Genomic DNA, 20,819 nt, shown 5'->3' on the forward strand with positions numbered 1-20,819 from the left:
GATTACAATAACTATATTACAAAATGCTTAACTTTATAGAGTTAAACTAGTTTGATATCTTATACCAAAGACATTATTTTCTTAAATGATGCTAATAATTCAACGGTCTAGGCTGACAAAATTCTAGACCGAAATTTCTTATATGGTCTGATTTTGTGGTCAAACCAGACCGTGTTCAGCCCTGAAGCAAAGACATTATGCTAGAATCATAATAAAGGGGAAAAAAAATAGAATACAAGACTAAAATATTAATGTTTATCATAACATTAAGCTGGTAAAGTACAAGCATCAAGTTTATTTAGATTAATAGAGTAATCTAAATACCATTTACCATCATAACTGATAATTTGATAGATAATTTCCCAAAAATAAAAGATCAATTATTGATCTTTACTAGTGCATCATAAGGCCAATTTACATTGAGAAGTATTAATAACATCTCATAAGCAATATTAACTATGATGGTGTTGGCATAATTAAAGCTTTACACCACCATTAGATCCTGGACAAACACTAAACAAATCACAATACATGCAGCTAAAGCTATACTTTCTGCTTAATAGGCTCATCCGAGCTCGTAGAAGCATCCGAGCGCCTTCTTTTCAGCTCATTGTCACCGAGTTGCAACGAGACACACAGATCTTCATCGGAACCGTTCCTTAAAGCCGAGAGATTTTCAGACACTTTCATCTCCTCTTGATCGATTTTATGAAGTAAAGACGGCCTGATGAAGCTAGGAATGAACTGATGCTCGACATTTGGGCTCACTTTTACGCCATCTTCTAGATTAAGGTCGGTGTCCATTACTGCCGATGAATTCATATCTGGCCTGGGAGGTCCATTTTGCACAGGTATATGCTGTATTTGAAGTCCCAAAGGCTGGAAATCCTCTTTGTTTTTGTCCAATGGAAGTGCATCGGGAGGAGAGGAATCGTCGACTGCGGAAATCATTGCTGTTGCAGATGCAGCCATTTGTTCTTGAACTGCCTCTGTAATCAGAGAGATCTTAATTACATATATATTTACAATATTCAAGAGTATATTGTTTTTGTTTGCTAAAAACAAAATTAGATAACATGGATATAAGAAAAAATATACTCCACGGCAGGACGGGACAGTATAAAAGTATTACATTGGTTCACATTTATTAACATTTTATCACCCCAACGCCATAATATGGCTCCCTCATAAGTGGGGTTTGAGGGGATTGGATGTACGCAGCTTTATCCATGTAAGTGAAAACAAAAAGGTTGTTTCCGATTGACACTTGATAGCAAGTGTCATCTAAACTTCATGTAAATAAGTGCACATGATTTAATGAGCTATTTTTTAATGTAATCCATCATAATCTGAAACCAAAAAACTTTAAATCTTTGTTCACCACATTGCATTGCTTTAATGCCAATGCACAGTCTGATGCAAGCAGGCTTACTCTTGAAAAATCCAAGAGGCTGACACCAAATGCAGCTACATATAAGTGCAAACGGAAAAGGGGCATAAAAATCAAACAACGTACCAGAAATTTAAATCCTAGTACCACTACCTTCTTTATCATCATTTTTCAGGTGAGCTGTTCAGGTATACATTTGCTTATACTAGCAGTTTGTTTATGAAAATAGATACAGAATAAACACTGACATTGTACTATTTAAAGCGTCATTAGAGAGTAAACATTCAGTTCATTTTCATAAAATTAGTTATCTTCATAAGAAAATCAGGATCCTATCACAAGGAAACCGATTCTAACAGATTTTGAGCTATCAAATAATGATGAAGACTAAAAAACTGAAAAAAATGTGTAGTCAGAAGTAAGTGTGAAAGAGGCTCCAAAATTAAAGAGAAGTAATCCGGTCAAGTATTGATAAGTATTAAAAAGTTTAGAAGAATGAGGAAGAAAAAACAGGGAGGAGGAGGAGGAGAGGGATGAGGGAGAACAAATTGTGTGATTTGTTCGACATTTCGTTACCTCAAGGTTCTAAAAAATGCAACTTCCAAAATGATTTGTTATGGAAATGAATGCTTATCAATGAAAATGATCACTCGTGAATTGCATAATTAAAAACCAGCTCGACTAGGAATCTAACTTTACTTCCAAAGCTATATATGAAGTATATATTTGACCTTTTGACTCTTTGTAAGTAGGAATGTCCTTCAAATCACGTCTTTTAGGGTCTATTGATATTTTCCTATACTATAAATTTGTAACGCAAGAACTCTTTCAAATATCAAAGAACTACCATCTCAAAAAATGAAAAATTAAATACTTGCGGAAATCAAAATACAGTAGATTAATCAAACTTAGACTGCTTCAGCTTAGTAGCTACTCCCTCCTTTTCAATTTGTTTGTTACAATTTTGGTTAAAGTGTAACAAACAAACTGAAACTGGGGGGGGGGGGGGGGGGGAATACTATGAAAAGAAAATACCTTTGAGGCCTTGGCTGGTTGTAATGATATCAAGTTCAAGTAGATTAAGAAGACGTCCTAGATCAACCCCACTTGTCCAATTCTCAGGTGCATGGCCAACTTTTAGTTTCAGACGGCCACGATTAGCAGTTCCACCCCATATGATGCCAATAGGACGTGGCTTTTCCCCATTTTCTCCTACTAACATAATCAAACTTCCACTATCTCCTTCAAGGTCAAAGGTTTGCTGGTTCTCACCAACAACAAGAAAATCAGTCAAGAAGCAAATACCCTTCTCATCATTGTACTCAAGTGCATAGGCTAATACAACTCCATATGTCAGGCCAGAACTTCGACCAACTTTCATAACTCTTTTCCCAATCAAGCTTTTTATAGGAGACTGCAAATCTATGTGCTTCACATCTCCTATTTCCCCTACACCTTTCACAGACGTACTTATGGTTGACATATCAAAATCATCCACAAAGGGGATAAATGCTCCATCTGCTCTCACAAATGTCTCTGCATATATGTGACAAGCAAGTATCGTTACCCTGATTAGGTAAGGCTCTGATCAGCATAGTCAAGTCTAATTAAATTTTACATCAGAATTCACATATATAGCAGTGAAGAAATTAACAGAGGACATCAGCTTCAGCCAAGGATAGAAAAACAAGTATCAGCATTCAGAAACCAGACGAATAAGAATTTAAATAAGTAAAAGAACATGAATTTAGATAGCAGTAATTTGAGCAAATTCCTAAATAGAATGCTAACTTTTGATAGCCTAGAAACTGAAATTCGGAGTATAGTGAAACAATCTAAAACATGAATCACACAATTTTTGACGTTATATATTTAACTATTACTCCCTCCATTTTGCCCACCTTTCCGAGGTTTTGCCAAATTCTGTGTTTGTCCACTGTAGAATCCTTCCTTTTTCCTCATACACATTCTCTGTATTGTAGTCCACACAAATTTCTATGACATTTATTTCTCTCTACCTACCTTTTATCCTGACATGAGTATCACATCATCATTTCATCATCCTCCTTGATAATCGTAGCTACAATAATATGGACGAACAAAGAGATGGAAATGGTAAATTGGTAACAAGATCATAGTTAATTAAAAACGTTCAATAGAATTTATATAAATTCAACATAATTTTAAAAAAGAGGGCAATGCAGTCTATTTTGAAGTTCAAGAAAAACAAACAAATTTCTGAATTCCTAGATAGAATTTCATAATATTCAGGTAAAACATGATATTACTCTCCACCCTAATATGATTGAAACATTGTCTTTCAGGTAAGAAAGATGAAAATATACCAAGAAAAGAAATTATCATTGGTTCCAAAATAGACGAAAAAGGATATATACCACTAAGTTTAGACTTAAGGAGTTTTACCGTGTTTACAAAAACAAAAATCATTAAACCTATTATTTTTCAGAATAAAGAAAGCAGATTGACCCTTCCAAAAGACACATACGGAAAAATAAAAGGTTCCAACAAAAAATAAGGAAAATAAGGTTTGTATTATGTGAACTTGCCTTCATGTAACATGTATCCGATATAGATACCCAATAGGTGTAATTCCTATTCGTCTCACTCAGCAAATCTTAACTAGAGGACCAAATGAAATGGTATCCCTATAAATGGCAGGGTAATGCCTGCATCCATGATTTCTTCCACTTGAAAGGAAGGATTGCTAGGAATCTTCCTATTCAGTCTCTTAATTTTAGCTATTTCCGACATATTTTCAACATTTGTAATGTAAACATTAGTGAAACAGTCAATTACAAGCTCATTATCCTCAAGAAACCTTTTGAAAATTTACATTTTATAACTCAACTTTCATGAGAAAAAAATTATACGTTAATGAACTCAAATCTAAGATGAAGGTCGTCATGTGTGTTCCCTTCATATAGCCATGATCTTTACTGTTTGGCAATGATTTCTATGTTCCTTTTCGGTTCTTAAATTCCAATTCCTTCAAAAGAATGGAGAACTCTTGCACACACTTGTTTAATAGAAGGGTTTTCAAGAGAGATTAATAGATGCAGGTTTGGCATCAATGCCTCATGGTATCTAATTTACTAAAGGGTCATTTTTAAGAATGATTTCATGAAATATCTAAAGTAGCCCCAAAAAGATAAATTGTTACTCCTTGATTAGTGATGAACCAAGTCCATATCATTGCTTAGCATGTGTTCATGGCCTCATGCTCACATAGTCACATCCAAAACAATAAGTATTGACTATTGACACAAAAAATTTAGAGAGTATTTAACTTGAGTTTTAGAACGTTCAAACAATTCTGAATTTTCTCATGTCAGAAAGTTCAAAGAAAAGAGACATATATATTAAGGTCACATCACATTCTGTCACATCATTATCAAAACCTCAGCTGGATCATCGAATCAACTTTTCACCTCTCAACTATACCACACAAATTGTTCACCAATAACTTAAACTAGAGTATTTGTACTTCAAAAAAAATAGAATATTTGACCATAAAGTACACTTTGACTAGTTTGCAACAACAATGATTGTTGCACTATCTCCTGGAAGGATATGGGGTCACGTTACCTGGATTCATTCCAGCAAAAATGCCATACCACAAGTCATCTGTGATAAAGGATGTAGCCCTCTCCACAGCACCCAGATAAACTCCAGGGCCAAGATTTGGAGGTAGGGGATGAAACATCTTCTGACTTGGATAATCTAAATCAACTGCTACATGACGATTTGTCAGAAAGCCAACTTGTCGGCTTCCAGTTTGACTTCTCACGATAGCACCCAGGGTTCCATACGTTTCTTGACTTGCCACCTAAATGTAATAAAATTGCAAAATCATTATCTAGAAAGGCAATCAGTAAGCAAAACTTCAATAAACTTCCAAGGAAAAGAGAGCTACCACAAAAGGTGTGCAACCAAAAGACAAATGACATATACCAAACAAAACAAACTCCTAATATGTAATCAAGATGATTTCAGCTTTTTAAGTACTATACAATTTTAAAACCTCAGAATGAAAGAACTATACACAATTTATATTGATATCAAAAAAGATGATTAAACTATTGCTGCAGAATTATTAAAAAAAAATCTAATAGCTGTAATAGGCATAGGCCTCACACATCGTGGTACATGTATATCGCATTATTACTCTTTCGCACGTAATTCTTCCATATTAAGAAAGACCAAATCATAGTTTAGCATAGCATATACTAAGATCTACAAGCTGATTGAAATGAAGCCTAACATCAAACAGAAAACAGATGGATGCACTTAGAAAAAAGAACTCCTAGCCGCTAGAACTCCTTTCCCTCCATCCACAAAAAAGGAAAGATATGGGAAACTGAAGAAAAATAGAAACAGAAAGCAAATGTATTCCGCATAAACATTGCAAGGTGAATTTAATTTATCTATGAAAAGAAGATCCCATGCTGCCTCAACCAGAAGCCAACCAAATTCAATTTAGCGTCGGAAAGAGGTAATATTACCTTTGTTCCATAATGTTCTTAAATGTAAATGGATTGTGGGGACAAGGAGAGGAGGAGAGATATGGAATAAACACTTAAAAGAGAGAGAGATCAATGAAGGATAACACTTTACTATAAGGAGTAAACATGTAAAGATCAATATGGAGCACCAAAAATGGGAAGCATGAAGAACATTATGGAATGGGAAGGAGTAGTTGACAATTCCTTAATGTAGAAGAAGCTAAAGTCAAGCTATAGGATACCATGCAAGAAAGTCAAAATGGTTTTTTTCCTAGACAATCTTTGACCCCTACCATATACTCCTAAAATATCCTCTAGCACGCCAATGTCATAGATCCTACTATATAAGATACCCACAACTTTCCAAACAAAGATAACAGGTGGTGCACATTGCAATCATTTTAATTAAGAATCAGATATGTAAGGAAAATTTTCATCCGTTTAAATTGAAGCTACATGAAAAAGATTAATAGAACAAAAGTGATATGCCGAAAAAAAAGAAGCGCAGAATATAGTCAATTCACAACATAGAAAACAAATGAACAAACTAAAACTCAAGATCTCCTAAAGATCCTAATCTACAACTTTAGGATGGGCCATTATGATATGGGATAGGTAACTGAGTTAAATGTGATTCTTTGTCAGACTTGATAAATATATAGTTCTAAGTTTCTAATTCTTCAGATCCTGAGCTTCCATTCCTTTTAAACCACCATCAAAAACGCCAAGTTCATTTATCCTTCCCTCTTGCAGATTTTATAGAAAGGCCAATATTATTAAGAGAGCAAAGCCTTTGAGATGTTTTGTGTAGAATTGCACAATGATATATCTTCTCATGAGTGTACTTGATCATTTGTATTTTGCTTTTGCAAACAGTGATTGCAAAGACAATTTGGTGTTTCTAGGATGCGTTAGATTGCCTATTGCTTCTTTAGAATCTTTTCTAGATATAGTTAAACAAGTTCAGAAGATGATGGGGCATAAATTTCATGTGGTGTGATTGTTTTTCCATGCAGATGCCTTTGTCATAAAAGAATGACACGTTGAGTCTTAAGAGTAGTAAGTCACTAAGACCCATGATTTATAGTTATGGTATCAATATTATGATTTAGATTCTCTCTTTTATAGGAAACGAAGTGGGAAACTAGGATAGCAAAGTGGTGGAGATAGAGACTAAACAATGTCAAAGCTTTAATCCCAACAATATGGGGTCGATTACATGAATCAAAACAGATAAATATGTGAGAGATCGTCGCTAACAAAGGGTATACTTTATTCGACCCTTATCTACAAGACTATCCTTAGTTACAAAACTCACATGTCAATGAACAATTTTAATTTCTAATATCTCATGTTATACATAAATAAAAATTATCAAAAGTAATTTCAACTTCTAATATCTCATATGAGTAATTTTTTTAAGTTCATTCACTAAAGAAGGTCAGCACGTTAATATAGAGTAAAAGACAAAGTGTTTCCATTGAAAAGTAACAAAAGATGTACTATCCTACATTTTAAAACTAGAAATCAATTTAAATGATCATTGCTCTATCAAATTAAGCGACCAAAATATTTTGAAAGACATGATAAACTCAAAAGAAATTGTCTTCAGAGAAGCAAGTGATAGAATTGAAGAGCAAATGTCACTAAAAAAAGGAAAAGGGCAACTTTTTCTCAGGTTTGATTCAAATATTAAGAGTGTAATTTATTTAGAGATATAATTTTGAGTTTACAAAGGATTTGCTATGTAGAGGGTTCTTCAAACATTTAAATAAAATGGTCCATAAATCCACTACCTGATGATAACAACTAACAAGTTATAGCAACCCTACTGAAAGAAAGGACTCCTACGTTGTAAGTCCACCAAACTACTTTGCAAGAAACAAATAAAATTCTCAATGGAAGAAATGAAAGATAGTTCTATGTACACTTGCCTACAAATATTACCAAGTAGTACACTACTATAAACCTAGCTGCTCAAACCAATCCTAATGTAATAATACAATGATCTACAAGGTTTGGTCAAATTAACACAATCAATTAATAAATGATTCATCGACAAAATCAACTGTAAATTCAGAACTATCATAATACACTGAATTTATTGTGAAAGTCAACGCGGACAATGAGTCTATAGACACCAAATTAAGGCCCAGTGTCCGATGACATAACAAAAAGATACTACATCCTATTCAACTCATTAGTCCCATTTAGTTTTCACATTTGTTGAGGCAACATTTTAACCCTTAATATCTCTAATTTTGCTTAACTAAAAATTATAAAAAGTTGATACTAATAATTTTTATATTGATACGAATCAAACAAGATCCTACATGATGTTTTAACTTATAGATTAAGAATAAAATACAAATTAAGAGTGATAAGTGAACAGTGACAAAAAATAAATGGGACTAACAGGTAGAATAGGAAGGAGTTGTCAACAGTAATGACTTTTAAAGAGAAATTAATATATCTTCAACATGCTAAGCACATCAACTGCTAAAGATAAATGCATTTCAAGACAACACATTGTAATGAAATACCAAGTTTAACAAGATAAAATAAAAATGTTTGAGAAACACAAAAGGAGAAATACCTGAGAACCTGAACCAATACATGGGTCATTCCCACGTAGATCATCCACAATCTCAGTGTAAAGTTGCTCCTTAGGGACAGGCTCTGGAGCTCCAAAATAAGAAAATTCTAAAACATCAACATCACACCATACACCTCCCGGTCCCTAGGAAAAATTTTCCAAGTCATCACTAATTGAAAATTAAACTAACATGAACTCCCAATAATACAAGCATAATGCTATATGAGAATAAATAGAGAAAAATTGGCACAAGATATACTAGGAGTTGGAATTTGGAACCCGATTGGGATGCACAGAATGGAAAAGCAAAAAATCCGGAAAATAAAGGCCAGATAGAATAGTAACACCATGCTCTCAACAGACAAAGAAATAAAAAGTGCCAAATAACCTCCCAATAAAACATACAAAGGTGGTAGTTTGTACAACTTATAGATTTGAACAAAACCATAGATACCAGATGACGTAGGAGAATCTTTCTATAAACATTTGAGGTATGTTCTTCAATTATGAGGAAATAGTTCCTATTGAGGTAAAGATATAATCTTGATTGGAACAACCTAAAAATTGATAACAATGTGTTCAAATGAGGTCTATTTAAGCATTTTCAAGCAAACTTAAGTGTCATAGAGTAATATATGTGATACACGGAGATAAATATGCTTCTTTTCTTTGATAAGTCCTAGATCAGAAGTCATTTAGTGTTGGGACTTGGGTATTTGGGTGATTCACACACACTAGAGGTGGCTCACAGAATGATAGTAAATTTTATGATCTGTCACTCTTTGTACATGGTATGGGAAATACTAAGTAGCTAGTCACTCCCCTTATCCCCAAGGGATTTTAACACTTTCTTTTTTAGTTCGTCCCTTTTATTTAGCTACAATTTCTTTTATGAAAAAGTTCTACCACTTTCTTTTATTTTCATTCACACATTTCAGCTCTTCTCTGATATCATGCACACAATTCAAATGATCTTACCATTTCTTAATTTTTGTGCAAAAAAACTCATTGATGCAATTCATTAATGACGGAGGGAGTACATGATAATTGGAAAATTTGCTTGGAGCATGAATCAAAACAAAAAGAGCAAGAGATGAATATACCCTACTAAATGACTGACCTAGAATTTGTATTGCGAATGGTGAAACTGAAGATTCATATTGGTATAAATATTCTTTTCGAATCCTTATTTAAGTAATAGTTTGGATAAGAACGATGAAGAAAAGTTAGCTAGCTGAAGTGTGGAAATCTGTTGCCGATTGGTGGTTACTTGGAAAGAAAAGCACCAACAAGTTTTTAGGAGTATGACTAGCAACCAGCCCTAACAAGTTTTTAGGAGTATGACTAGCAACCAGCCCTAATATATGTTATTCGTACGCTTCATTTTACCTAAAGCACCCATGTCAAATTCCCGACATTCCAACATTAGTAGGACTCTTCAACACTTCATATTGAACCAGAATCATGAATATTTTTCACAAACTAACTGTGTCAAAAGCTGGACACATACCAGAATCAAACAAGTGCCCAAATACGAGAAACATATACCCAATTAAGCCTTAATTACTTTTAAACTTTTCTATAACTAATTTGACAGCATATCATAGGCCATAGCTAAGGAGCACATCTTTTTGTCTTTCGCCTTCCCATTGTATACGGATGTGACATTGCCTTAGTATCTTTCTCATGTAATTCTTTATTGATTTAGAAAACAGTTAGAAAATTTAAAAAAAAAAAAAAATCTTATATTCACTGCAATGGCCTGCATATTGCCTAATTATGTCGGTAATTAGAAAGATGTATATAAAATTACCTCCAAAGCAGTAGGTAAACATTGAATGGGAGTCAACCATTGTTTGTGCACCTTCCTCGAAACAAATACAAGGATTGCCGGTATCTCAGTCAGTACACCCTTTCTGATGCGAAAACCAATCGCGGTGCCCAGACTATAACATCGTAAGATTTTGCTGTGAAAGGCCCGTATTGTCATTAGTTCAAGCAGAGTGGTTGCCTGTTGTCCTTGAGGTAACCTACCAAGAGTCTCTGGGAGAACACCTTTCTGAAGATTTGCAAAGTAGTTTGCTCGCTCTTCAGCAGCATCACTTATTCGACAGGAGGCAGGCCATGAGAAATACGCTGCATTACTTTCAGAATGCTGCCCGGATGATGCAAAGGGCTGAAGTGGTGGACTTAAAGAAGGAAAATTATGATGGCCACAACAGTTCCTTTCAAGGTCCAACATAGATTCTTCTGATGGGATAGAACCGGAGCAACGAGCTCTGTTTAGTCGACTCCGATCCATCTTCCACTACCTAAGACATAATTCCTTTAAGTTGAGATAAATTCTAGTATTTTTTTCTATAATTACATAAGAAATAAGAAAGGAAATTCACAGGAAACTCGATATCACTCCAAAACTATCATACACTCAAAAGACATCAAACCATTGAATCACTACAGCAATACCATATGAATACAAACACAATCAAACAATTTTTTTTACTATAATTTTTTAAACTGTCCTGTACTCCAGACAAATAAACACATTTGAAGGATTTGCTTCGATTTTAGCATATTCTACACAGCAAAAATCTTAAATATGTAATCTCAAAGCATTCAAACTGATATCAGATTAAAGTTGCATCATTGAGTCATAAAAGAGTACCATCAAAGAAATGGATCAGAATAGTTGACAATAAATCTAAGGGTAAATCGTTAATAATAAACCAACTTTTACTTAATCCACTGAAAATAAACTCAGTTATTTTTAAATAAACTCGCCTATTAGATATATTTGCTTAAAATAAACTGGCCATCTTCAAAGCTTATTTGTAAATCAAGAATTAGAAATAAATAATAATTTGGCATATTTTCGGCAATTATACCAAATAGGCCGGTTTATTTAAAAATAAACAATAATTAGGTTTATTATCGAGCAAAAATTTGATTTATCTTTTACAATTTCCCCTAAATATAATTAACAAAGTCATCAATTTAAAATAAAATCTACGTTTACAAATATTTACAGGCTTAAAGTGTCTAATTCAAAAAATAATAACTACATACAGCAAAGAAATGAAAAGGGTCAAAAATGAACCTTCCAGATGGACTAACAATCTACCAAACAAATCAAGAAATTCCATACAATTGAACCAGGATGTTAAGCTATCTTTCCACACAGAACTATGTCAAATTCCCATTTCAAAAAATCAATAATCAAAATAATTAGAAATAAAAACCTTATCCACCAACTAACAAATTATAAAAATCCGATTCAGACTTGCATAATCCTAATTAACACTAAAAAATTAAACACTAAACCCTAAACAGCAATTTAAAACTAAGTCCTAAATGAAATCTTCTCATAGTCATAAACCAAAGCGACACCATTTAACAACAATTAAGCTCAAAATTGAATCAAAATAGATAATGCCCAGAAAATAATTGCAGAATTAACAGCGACCCACAAGCACAAATCACAAAAACAAAACAAAGTCAAACTCAAAATCAAAATCAAAAAAAGTAAGGTAAATGCAGCAATCATGTAAAATTAAAAACCAAAAACAAAAATAAAAGATGAAAAACATACTGATCAAAAACGACAGCGAAGAAGATGAAGGAAGAATAGAAAAAAAAATTTTAAAAAAAAGTAGGAACTGTAGAAAAGGATACCCTAAAAGAGGCTAAGAAGAAAGATGAGCCATAAATAGGAATGTGAAAATAAGCAGTAAAAAAATGGTGATGGGGAAGATAATTGCAAAAATCAAAGCAAAGGCAAGTTGCGTAGAGAAGCAGATGATAGTAGAAGGAGGGGGAGGGGAGTGAGTCAGTGAGTCAGTGACTCGTGAATCGTGAGGAATGGAGAAGAGAGAGAAGGAGAAAGGAAGACATAATTGAATCAGCAGTGAGAGTGTCCGACTCCAACATTCCGAATAGTACGGACTTTATCATACTCCTATTAGTCTCCTATGCTAATTTCTACTATTTTTTAACACTTTTTCCTTTTTTTTTTCTTTGACTACTAGTTCCTCTATAGTCTTGTATGTCATTATGTCACAAGATGTGTAATTAGCCTATTTTTATAATTGATAATTAAAAAGTTGTAAGTGAATATTTTAAAGTTGTTTATAATTATTAAGACAATAAAAAATTATCACTTTAAAACAATAGATATACATTGGACTATTTTATTAAAAACTATCTCACTGTGAAATCGTGTCAAAAAAGTGCTGGAATAGTGAAACACATTAAAATAGAAAATTGTGCTAATTGAGAACAATATTGAGAGTCTTATAATCTACGATCAACTATAGGCCGGGAGTAAAGTTCCTTGCTCCTCCCCCCTCTAAATAAATAGTCCTAAATATTAATGAGATTAAAAAAACAAGAGAATAAATGTGGTGAAAAGTGGAGTATATTAATGAGGATGAGAGAAAAATATGTACTCAAGTAAAATAATAAAAGTAAGTTTAATGTATTGACGAGAATTAAAGAAAAGTGTAAGTTATAGTAAAAAATTAAAACGCAGAAATTTAATGGAATAGTCAAAAAGGAAAATAAGCTGAATCTTTAGGACAAAGAGTATTTTGATATTAGGTGTGTTTTGCAAATAACTGTTAGCTGGAAATGCTTGTTGAAACTATTGGTTGGTTTACCCCCCTAAAAGTATTAGTTTTTTTTTTGAATAATACCTAATTCATTAATAAAGAGTCATACGACATCAACATCAGAATAAAAATTGGCAAGTACATAATAACTTTAACCAAATATAATTCAAAATTAACCAAACTACGATCGTTGTGTATGAGATCTGACAATTCTGAATATTCTCTTCAGCATTGTTGTTTGATACAGCCTTCTACGAGGGGGTCTTTCGATCTATTGTAGTATTGAGATAAAATTGAATTTGATGTAATTGATGGTAATTGCAATTTTGGTGTCTTGCTGCCTTATTCCATTAATCTTAACCAACAAATCAACTAGAGATCAAAATTCATAACCCCAAATTCTCACGGGAAGAGAGATCAAAACTTAATATATGGGTAGAATCAATTCAATGAATGGATAGAACAACTCTCTTGTAGGGAGAGGACAAACACCTATTTAAATTATATTCAAAAAGCTTAAAACAGAAAAGTTAGGGGCTTACCACCAACCAAGAGGTTGATGATAGTCCCAAACCAACAATAGAGAGTAGTACTTTTTTGGAAAGAGAAGAGAGAAAAAGAGAAGGAGGCGGCTAGGATTTCCGCTAAAAGTATTAATTGATTATAAGGTGAGTTTAGTTAATGACTATTTATTTTAATTTTTTGTTCGTTTTTGGTTGGTCAAATAGGTAAAAAATATTTGTTAAATGATTTTTAAGTAAACTGAAAACTTGAATTTAAACAAAACCAAAAAGCTACTGACTATAAGTATCTTTTTTATTGGCTTTTAACGACTTTACAAATTATTTTTTTAATAAACGATCAACACCCAATAATTATTTTTGCCAAATATCTTTGTAACAGGTGGTTTATGAGCCAATACTTTAGTTAGTCAAACAAACTAATAACCATTTGACAAAACAAATTCGTGATAGTTTTTTAATTTGACTTAAAAATCATTTGTCAAATACTTATTTTTATATTTGACCAATTAAAAGCCAAAAGTCCATTAAAATGTCATTTATACTATTTTCCTCACTTCTTTTTACTTGCAAGCTTGCAAGCCAATACATACTTTCATTCACGTAGTTTAATCTACCTCTTAAGTAACTATCATATACTTCCTCCTATTCAACATATGTGTCTTATTTTCTGTTTTAGTTAAACCACCCTAAATGTCTCAATTTTATTTTGTTATTAACTTTATTAATTTACTTTTAAAATATTTATCTTATACTACACCTGTATCCATGAGAACCTCATTTACAACTCTAAAGTCTCACACTTCTTTTAAAAATCACTTAATTTGTTTTCGATGAAATAGCATAGAGACCGAGAGTAGGTCTCATTTCAAAGTTACCTGAAAGTCTCATGATCCTTATTCTACCTGATACAATAAATAACAAAGAGTCTGTTTGACAGATAACTATAAGTTAAAGTTATTAGTTAGTTTGAATAGCTAGAAGTAGAACTATTGGTTAATAAATCCATTATTTAAATCAATTTTTTAAATTAGCTATTAAAGAAATATTTGGTTAGATTATACATTAGACAACTATTTATAAGAAGAAAAAATAAATCAAACCAAAAATGAGTGATGTAGCTTTCTTTCAATTTTGGGGTAAAAGAAGTCATTTATCAATTCTTTTTTGACCGACTTAAGAAAAAAAAAAGTAAATTGTTAAAACAGGGGAGAATTCTGATCTTTGCTCACTGTGCATGGAGCACGAGCACAAATGACAAAACGGTAATGAGGAGTGACTCAATGAGTCTAAGATCTTGACGTTTCTAATAGGGGCTAGGGCTCCATGTTTGCAAATCCAAATTCAATTCTCCAACATCATCAACTCATCATCTAATTCGGCATTACTTTAATTAACATGTTGGGCGGAAAATTCAAAATGAAATCGATTTTGCATCATCATCATCAGCAGCATCTTTCGTGTAATTCTGATCCCAGTATGCGTTTCTACACCATTGCAATGGCTAGCAAAAGTATTGTAAATGCACCATCTTCAATAATCTTCCACATCCCAGAACAATCTATCAATTCCACTCAAGTTCAAACTCACACAGGCCAAGATATTATCAAATTGAACTCAGTGATCACCCATCACATGAGAAGAGGCCAATGCGAATCAGCCCTCCATGTGTTCAATTCCATGCTGCGTAGAACTGTTGTATCTTGGAACTCTATGATTTCTGGGTACTTGTCAAATGATAAATTTCAGGATGCACACCAAGTGTTTGAAAAAATGCCTGTTAGAGACTTGTTTTCTTGGAATTTAATGTTGAAGGGTTATGCCCAGTTTCATGATTTAACAGCTGCTAGGTGTTTTTTTGAGAAAATGCCCAAAAGAGATATTGTCTCTTGGAATACAATGCTATCATTGTATGCCCAAGGTGGGTTCGTTGATGAAGCCAGAAAACTGTTTGATGGGATGCCAAATAAGAATTCTATATCATGGAATGGAATATTGTCTGCTTATGTGCAAAATGGGAGGGTTGATGAGGCTGCAGCATTATTTGCGTCTAGACAAGTGTGGGAATTGGTGGCTTGGAATTGTTTGATGGGTGGTTATGTCAAGAGTAATAGGCTGGTAGAAGCCAGAGAACTTTTTGAAAGGATGCCAACTAGAGATGAGGTTTCATGGAGTACTATAATATCGGCTTATGCTAAAAATGGGTGTGTTGCAGAAGCTGAGAGTTTGTTTCTAATGTGTCCGAGCAAGGATGTTTTTACGGGGACAACAATGGTTTCTGTGTACATACGAAACAACATGTTGGACGAGGCTCGGAGAGTATTTGATCAAATGCCAAGAAAGAATGTAGTAACATGGAATTCTATGCTAGCAGGATATGCTCATTGTAAAAGAATGGATATAGCAAGGGAATTCTTCGAAGCAATGCCTACTCGTAGTGTTACTTCTTGGAATACAATGATCAGTGGCTATGCTCGGAGTGGTGATATTACAGAAGCTAGATTGTTGTTTAGTAAGATGCCTTTGCGGGATGCTATCTCCTGGTCAGCAATGATTTCTGCGTGCGCTCAAAATAGTGAATGTGAGGAAGCTTTACACCTATTTGTAGAGATGCTAAGAAACAGGGAAAGGCCAAATAAGTCCGTCTTCACCTGTGTTTTGAGCACATGTGCTGATACTGGTGTTCTAGAATTTGGTATGCAAGTACATGGGATAGCTATAAAAGTAGGATTAAAAAGCTCAACCTATGTTGGTAATGCATTGGTTGCTTTGTATTGCAAATGTGGAAGTATCGATGAAGCGAACTATGTCTTCAAAGTCATTATAGAAAAAGATACCGTTACATGGAATACGATGATTGCCGGCTATGCAAAACACGGGTTTGGCCAACAAGCTCTAGGAGTGTTTGAGTCAATGATTAAAGCTGGAGCTAGAGCTGATGATGCAACTATGGTAATTACTTGGATCTGTTCATTTGCGTTCATGAAATGGATTTTCTGGTCTTTATTTCTTTTACTATGCTCCCATACTTTTTTATGTGCTGTCATATATTGAATGCTTTCAAGTTCATATCCAAACTAGAAACATGCCTACTGAGCAAGCTTATTAAATGGAATTCTAGCTAGTTGTCATATGCTCAGACCAGTGTAACATGATTCGCTTGATGTTTTACTTATCAAATTCGTGTTTCTCTTTAAATGACCTAAAACTAGCCCAAATCGACCATATTTATTTTTTCGATTCACGATTTGCGAGTAGCAAATCATGTGACCTTGGCTCAACAACCTTTTGGATAGCACTATAGTAGTATTGTGGTTTTTCCCAATATCTGGGATCTCGTTATATAGTTGTCCCCTGTGTTCTGCTTTATTTCTTTTATGTTCTAGATATTTCACTTTGTTTTTAGGTCTTAATCTGAATTGAATTCCAGGGATTTAAGCGTGATTCAGTTTTCTACAATTCTTGAGGATACCTTGGTTTCCTTCTTCTGTAGTGGTAAAGTAACCTCTGGTTTCTGAAAGCTTTTTTGGTTGCCGAACTACTAATTGGGTTCTAGCTGCATTGTTGTCTCCCAGATGGTGATTTGTCTGCGTAGAATCATATTGCATAGACAAATTTCAGCCAAAGAAATGTGAAGACTGTTCATAGTGAATAATTTACAAATACACTACAGAAACTATTGCATGTACACATGAAAATATTGGTACTTAAGTAACGTGGTTGAAACTTGTGACTATAGATTGAAACTGGATTTACTACTTCCTTTTTTCTTTTCTTTTTTTCTAGTTAAGCCAAATAATTATTTGTGGATTTTCTCAGCTCTTTACTGGAGATTTTGACCTCGCAGGTGGCTGTGCTGTATGCATGTGCTCATGCTGGTTTTATTGATAGAGCGAAACGATATTTCTATGCGATGTACTCTGATTACGGGATTGTTCCATGCCCGCGACACTATACATGCATGATTGATCTTTTAGGCCGAGCAGGCAGGTTAGAAGAAGCCCAAAATTTGATAAGGAACATGCCATTTGCGCCAGATGCTGCGGCATGGGGTGCCTTGTTAGGTGCAGCTATGGTTCATAGGAATGTAGAACTTGCAGAAAAGGCTGCAGAGATCATCTTTGATTTGGAGCCTACTAACTCAGGTATGTATGTGTTGCTTTCAAATTTATATGCTGCTTCAGAAAGATGGTATGATGTTCGGAAAATGAGATTGAGAATGAGGGATAAAGGGGTGAAGAAAATGCCGGGGTATAGTTGGCTTGAAGTGCAAAACAAGATTCATACATTTGTAGCTGGAGATACATTCCATCCCGACAATAATCGTATATATGCGTTTTTAGAAGAGTTGGAATCACGGTTGAAGCAAGATGGATATGTGTCGTCCATAAGGTTGGTGTTACATGATGTTGATGAGGAAGAAAAAGAGCATATGCTCAAGTATCATAGCGAAAGATTAGCCGTTGCTTATGGGATTTTAAGCTTACCTGCACAAAAACCATTACGCATCATGAAAAACCTGAGGATTTGTGAAGATTGCCATACGGCTATTAAGCATATCTCGAAGCTTGAAGACCGATTGATAATAGTGAGGGATCCTAATCGATTTCATCATTTTAAGGAAGGATCATGTTCTTGTGGTGATTATTGGTGAGAACTATGTGAAAAATGATGTGACATTTTTTATGATTGGCCATAACTTCGTGTGTTATCTGTGGGATCTCTACCTTTCCTTAACCAGCTGCTAATTCACGCAGAATGAGATTCAAGCTGATAATTGATTGCAATAAATGGTGCATACAGTTACTACTATAAAGCCTACAAGTAAATGAAATGGAAGAATGGGTTCTCAAAGTTTTGGAACTTTGATATATACAGTTCTGACGGCCTATTTGGTAATTGGTAGTAAATGCTGAGAATGGTAATGGAAAGTTAGCGTAAATTTAGTAGGAATATCTCTTGACAAATTGAATGGTCATGCTTATTCTCCTGCAACAATCTCATTTTCTTCGCAAAATTCATTCCAATATATTACCATTTGAACATGTGCTATTAGGTGGTAATGGAAAATTGTGAATAAAAGAACGTTTTTATGATCAATCTTTTATTACTATGGGAATGACATGATACATATCATGAAAATTCACAGTATTAAGAATTCTCATTACCATCAATTAATACCGTTAATTAAATGGACCATCAGTTCTGTCCAACTAAATCTGATTGTGTGGGGTGAAATTCGAAACATATCGTCGTGAATTCCCATCACAAATCACCTGCCAAATCGCAAATCTTTAGGAGGGTCCAAATGCCAGAGAGAGAAGTTCATATATTGATACCCAAAATGGTTAGTTTGTGAGTTTAGTTTATGAAATTTCTATATCTAAATTTACTAATTCTAGCCTGTTTCTAAAAATCTAATTTGATTGTTGATTAACATTTTTTAGTAACTTGTTCAAGAATGGAGAATGTAGTTTCAAGCGGGAAAAGTATTGTATTTTACTTGATTAATCAGAAGATCTACTAAGAACACTAATGGAAAAGGCCATGATTTCGGGTGAGCTGCAGGCAGAGAGGAGAAACACAGAGGAAAGTCAAACAAACTTCATTTAAAGAAACAAGAAGCAAGCAGGGATCCATCTTTTTGAATAATGAAGTTATTGACAGCCGTAGATTAGCAAGGGAAAATCGAGCTATTGCCCTGGGCCCCAAACTTTTTTGGGCCCAAAATAATATATTTTCAGGTACAAAATTGATATTAACTTTTGCTCTGGGGTCCAAAAATGAACTAGACGGCTTGAAGCATATTCATTGTGTGTGGAACTAATGAAGTTAGGGGTTAACCTTACTTATGGTTTTATGGCTACTATTTAGCATTGCATTGACACACTTCAAATAGGATGTATTGTTATGTACTTGATGTTGTTCACATGTGGAAATTTCATATAATGAAGTGTATTTGTTATGGTATATCAATGACTTTGTGTATTTGTGGCAAACTTGTGTATATCCACACTTAAAGTTGCATATTCTCAAATGACTTTGTTGAAGGCGTCCACTCTAATGGAAATAAAGCATAATGTGGCAAACATCCATTTACACATTTTGAATTGCATAATGTGGGCTGTGGCAAACCATTTACATGTTGACTACTTACTAATTATCCCAAATACCTATTTGCTCCCATTATAGCCGGTGTAGGAGGGAAGAGGTAGGACTGTAGATTCACTAGGTATGTTGGAGGCAAATATATAGCAAAGATTGAATCATTAGATAATAATCTAAAGGTGAGATTTTTCACAGCGAATAATTAAGAAGTTGGATTGTTTTTCGACAATTTTTCCAAATTTAAATTATTCATTTTCTATTTCATTCATGTCCTCCCAATCATCTTTGGTCTTTCTCTGTTTCTCTTCACCATTTAGGCTCTTACTTATCTCGTATGTGCTAAAGTAAAACATCATGTACTTCATTTTACTTCGTAATTTAAACACTCGTGACTCCAACTCTCGACTCCATCGTTCTAAGTTAGTACTAATCCTTTTTCGGTCTCATCTACTGATACAATGTCATGTGCGAATTTATTATAGCTAGGATAATGTAAAAAGTACTCCCTCCGTTCTTTTTTTATCTTCCACTTTGGGTTTTTCACATATATTAAGGAAGATAGAATCTTTGGATTGTAGTGGGTATTATTTTAATTAAATAGTAGTGTGAAGTAATGATTGTATTGGAAGTATGAGGTTGTAGTAGGTATTATTTATATTAAATAGTAGTGTGAAGTAATAATTGTATTGAAAGTATGAGAGAGAAAATAATTATAAATAAAAAAAAGGGCTACATTAAAAGAAAAGGGAGGTTTTAAGGGGTAAAAGTGGGATAATAATTTTCTAAAAATAGAAAGTATTCTAAAGTGGAAGAATTTTTGAAACTACCCGTTATAGTAATGTAGAAGATCAAAAAAGAACCAAGGGAGTATTAAGTTGCAATAAAAGACAAAAGTAAAAATATACGTAAGCTACAAAATTCTTGCTACAGAATGCAATACAAGAGAATTATTTGTATACTGTCAACATCAGTTGTCAAAATTCTTCATATTCCTACTAATAACTTTTTTTCTTTTTTTTTTTTTTATTGAACCTCAATTATCATAGTTTAACATATGGTAATATATTAGTTTAT

The 20,819-nt window shown here is 33.7% G+C and overlaps 2 protein-coding genes across 4 annotated transcripts; one reads left to right on the forward strand and one right to left on the reverse strand.

Annotated features, from left to right (window-relative positions):
• Positions 1-233: 233 nt before the first annotated feature.
• Positions 234-12,453, reverse strand: LOC130802371 (protein NARROW LEAF 1). 2 transcript variants are annotated; one of them, XM_057666347.1, is made up of 6 exons: positions 12,099-12,453; positions 10,323-10,821; positions 8,510-8,653; positions 4,997-5,237; positions 2,426-2,926; positions 234-989 (listed from the first exon to the last, which is right to left on the reverse strand). In XM_057666347.1, the coding sequence occupies exons 2-6, from the start codon at positions 10,809-10,811 to the stop codon at positions 544-546; spliced, it is 1,821 nt and encodes a 606-aa protein (XP_057522330.1). In that variant the 5' UTR covers positions 10,812-10,821; positions 12,099-12,453; the 3' UTR covers positions 234-543. The 2 variants fall into 2 exon arrangements, with proteins under 2 accessions (XP_057522330.1, XP_057522331.1); XM_057666348.1 differs by having other exon boundaries at positions 12,182-12,447.
• Positions 12,454-14,812: 2,359 nt separating this feature from the next.
• On the forward strand, positions 14,813-20,297 carry LOC130802372 (pentatricopeptide repeat-containing protein At4g02750). Of its 2 annotated transcripts, XR_009039772.1 has the most exons (3): positions 14,813-16,589; positions 17,485-18,984; positions 19,085-20,296. XR_009039772.1 is itself a non-coding variant. In XM_057666350.1 (2 exons), exons 1-2 carry the CDS (start codon positions 15,036-15,038, stop codon positions 18,289-18,291), a joined length of 2,361 nt encoding a protein of 786 aa, XP_057522333.1. In that variant the 5' UTR covers positions 14,813-15,035; the 3' UTR covers positions 18,292-20,297. The 2 variants fall into 2 exon arrangements, 1 of the variants encoding a protein (XP_057522333.1); XM_057666350.1 differs by having other exon boundaries at positions 17,485-20,297.
• The last annotated feature ends 522 nt before the right edge of the window (positions 20,298-20,819 follow it).

Source organism: Amaranthus tricolor, chromosome 16 (genome assembly GCF_026212465.1).
Source record: "Amaranthus tricolor cultivar Red isolate AtriRed21 chromosome 16, ASM2621246v1, whole genome shotgun sequence".
NCBI lineage: Eukaryota > Viridiplantae > Streptophyta > Magnoliopsida > Caryophyllales > Amaranthaceae > Amaranthus > Amaranthus tricolor.

Excerpts from the sequence above, each read along its gene's own strand:
- LOC130802371 (XM_057666347.1), bottom strand. The coding sequence starts at position 10,811 with ATGGATCGGAGTCGACTAAACAGAGCTCGTTGCTCCGGTTCTATCCCA. Across the intron at positions 8,654-10,322 it reads GTTTACCTACTGCTTTGGAG|GGACCGGGAGGTGTATGGTG; the intron begins GTAATTTTATAT and ends AATTTTTCCTAG. Across the intron at positions 990-2,425 it reads AACCAGCCAAGGCCTCAAAG|AGGCAGTTCAAGAACAAATG; the intron begins GTATTTTCTTTT and ends CTCTGATTACAG.
- LOC130802372 (XM_057666350.1), top strand. The coding sequence starts at position 15,036 with ATGTTGGGCGGAAAATTCAAAATGAAATCGATTTTGCATCATCATCAT. Across the intron at positions 16,590-17,484 it reads GAGCTGATGATGCAACTATG|GTGGCTGTGCTGTATGCATG; the intron begins GTAATTACTTGG and ends TTGACCTCGCAG.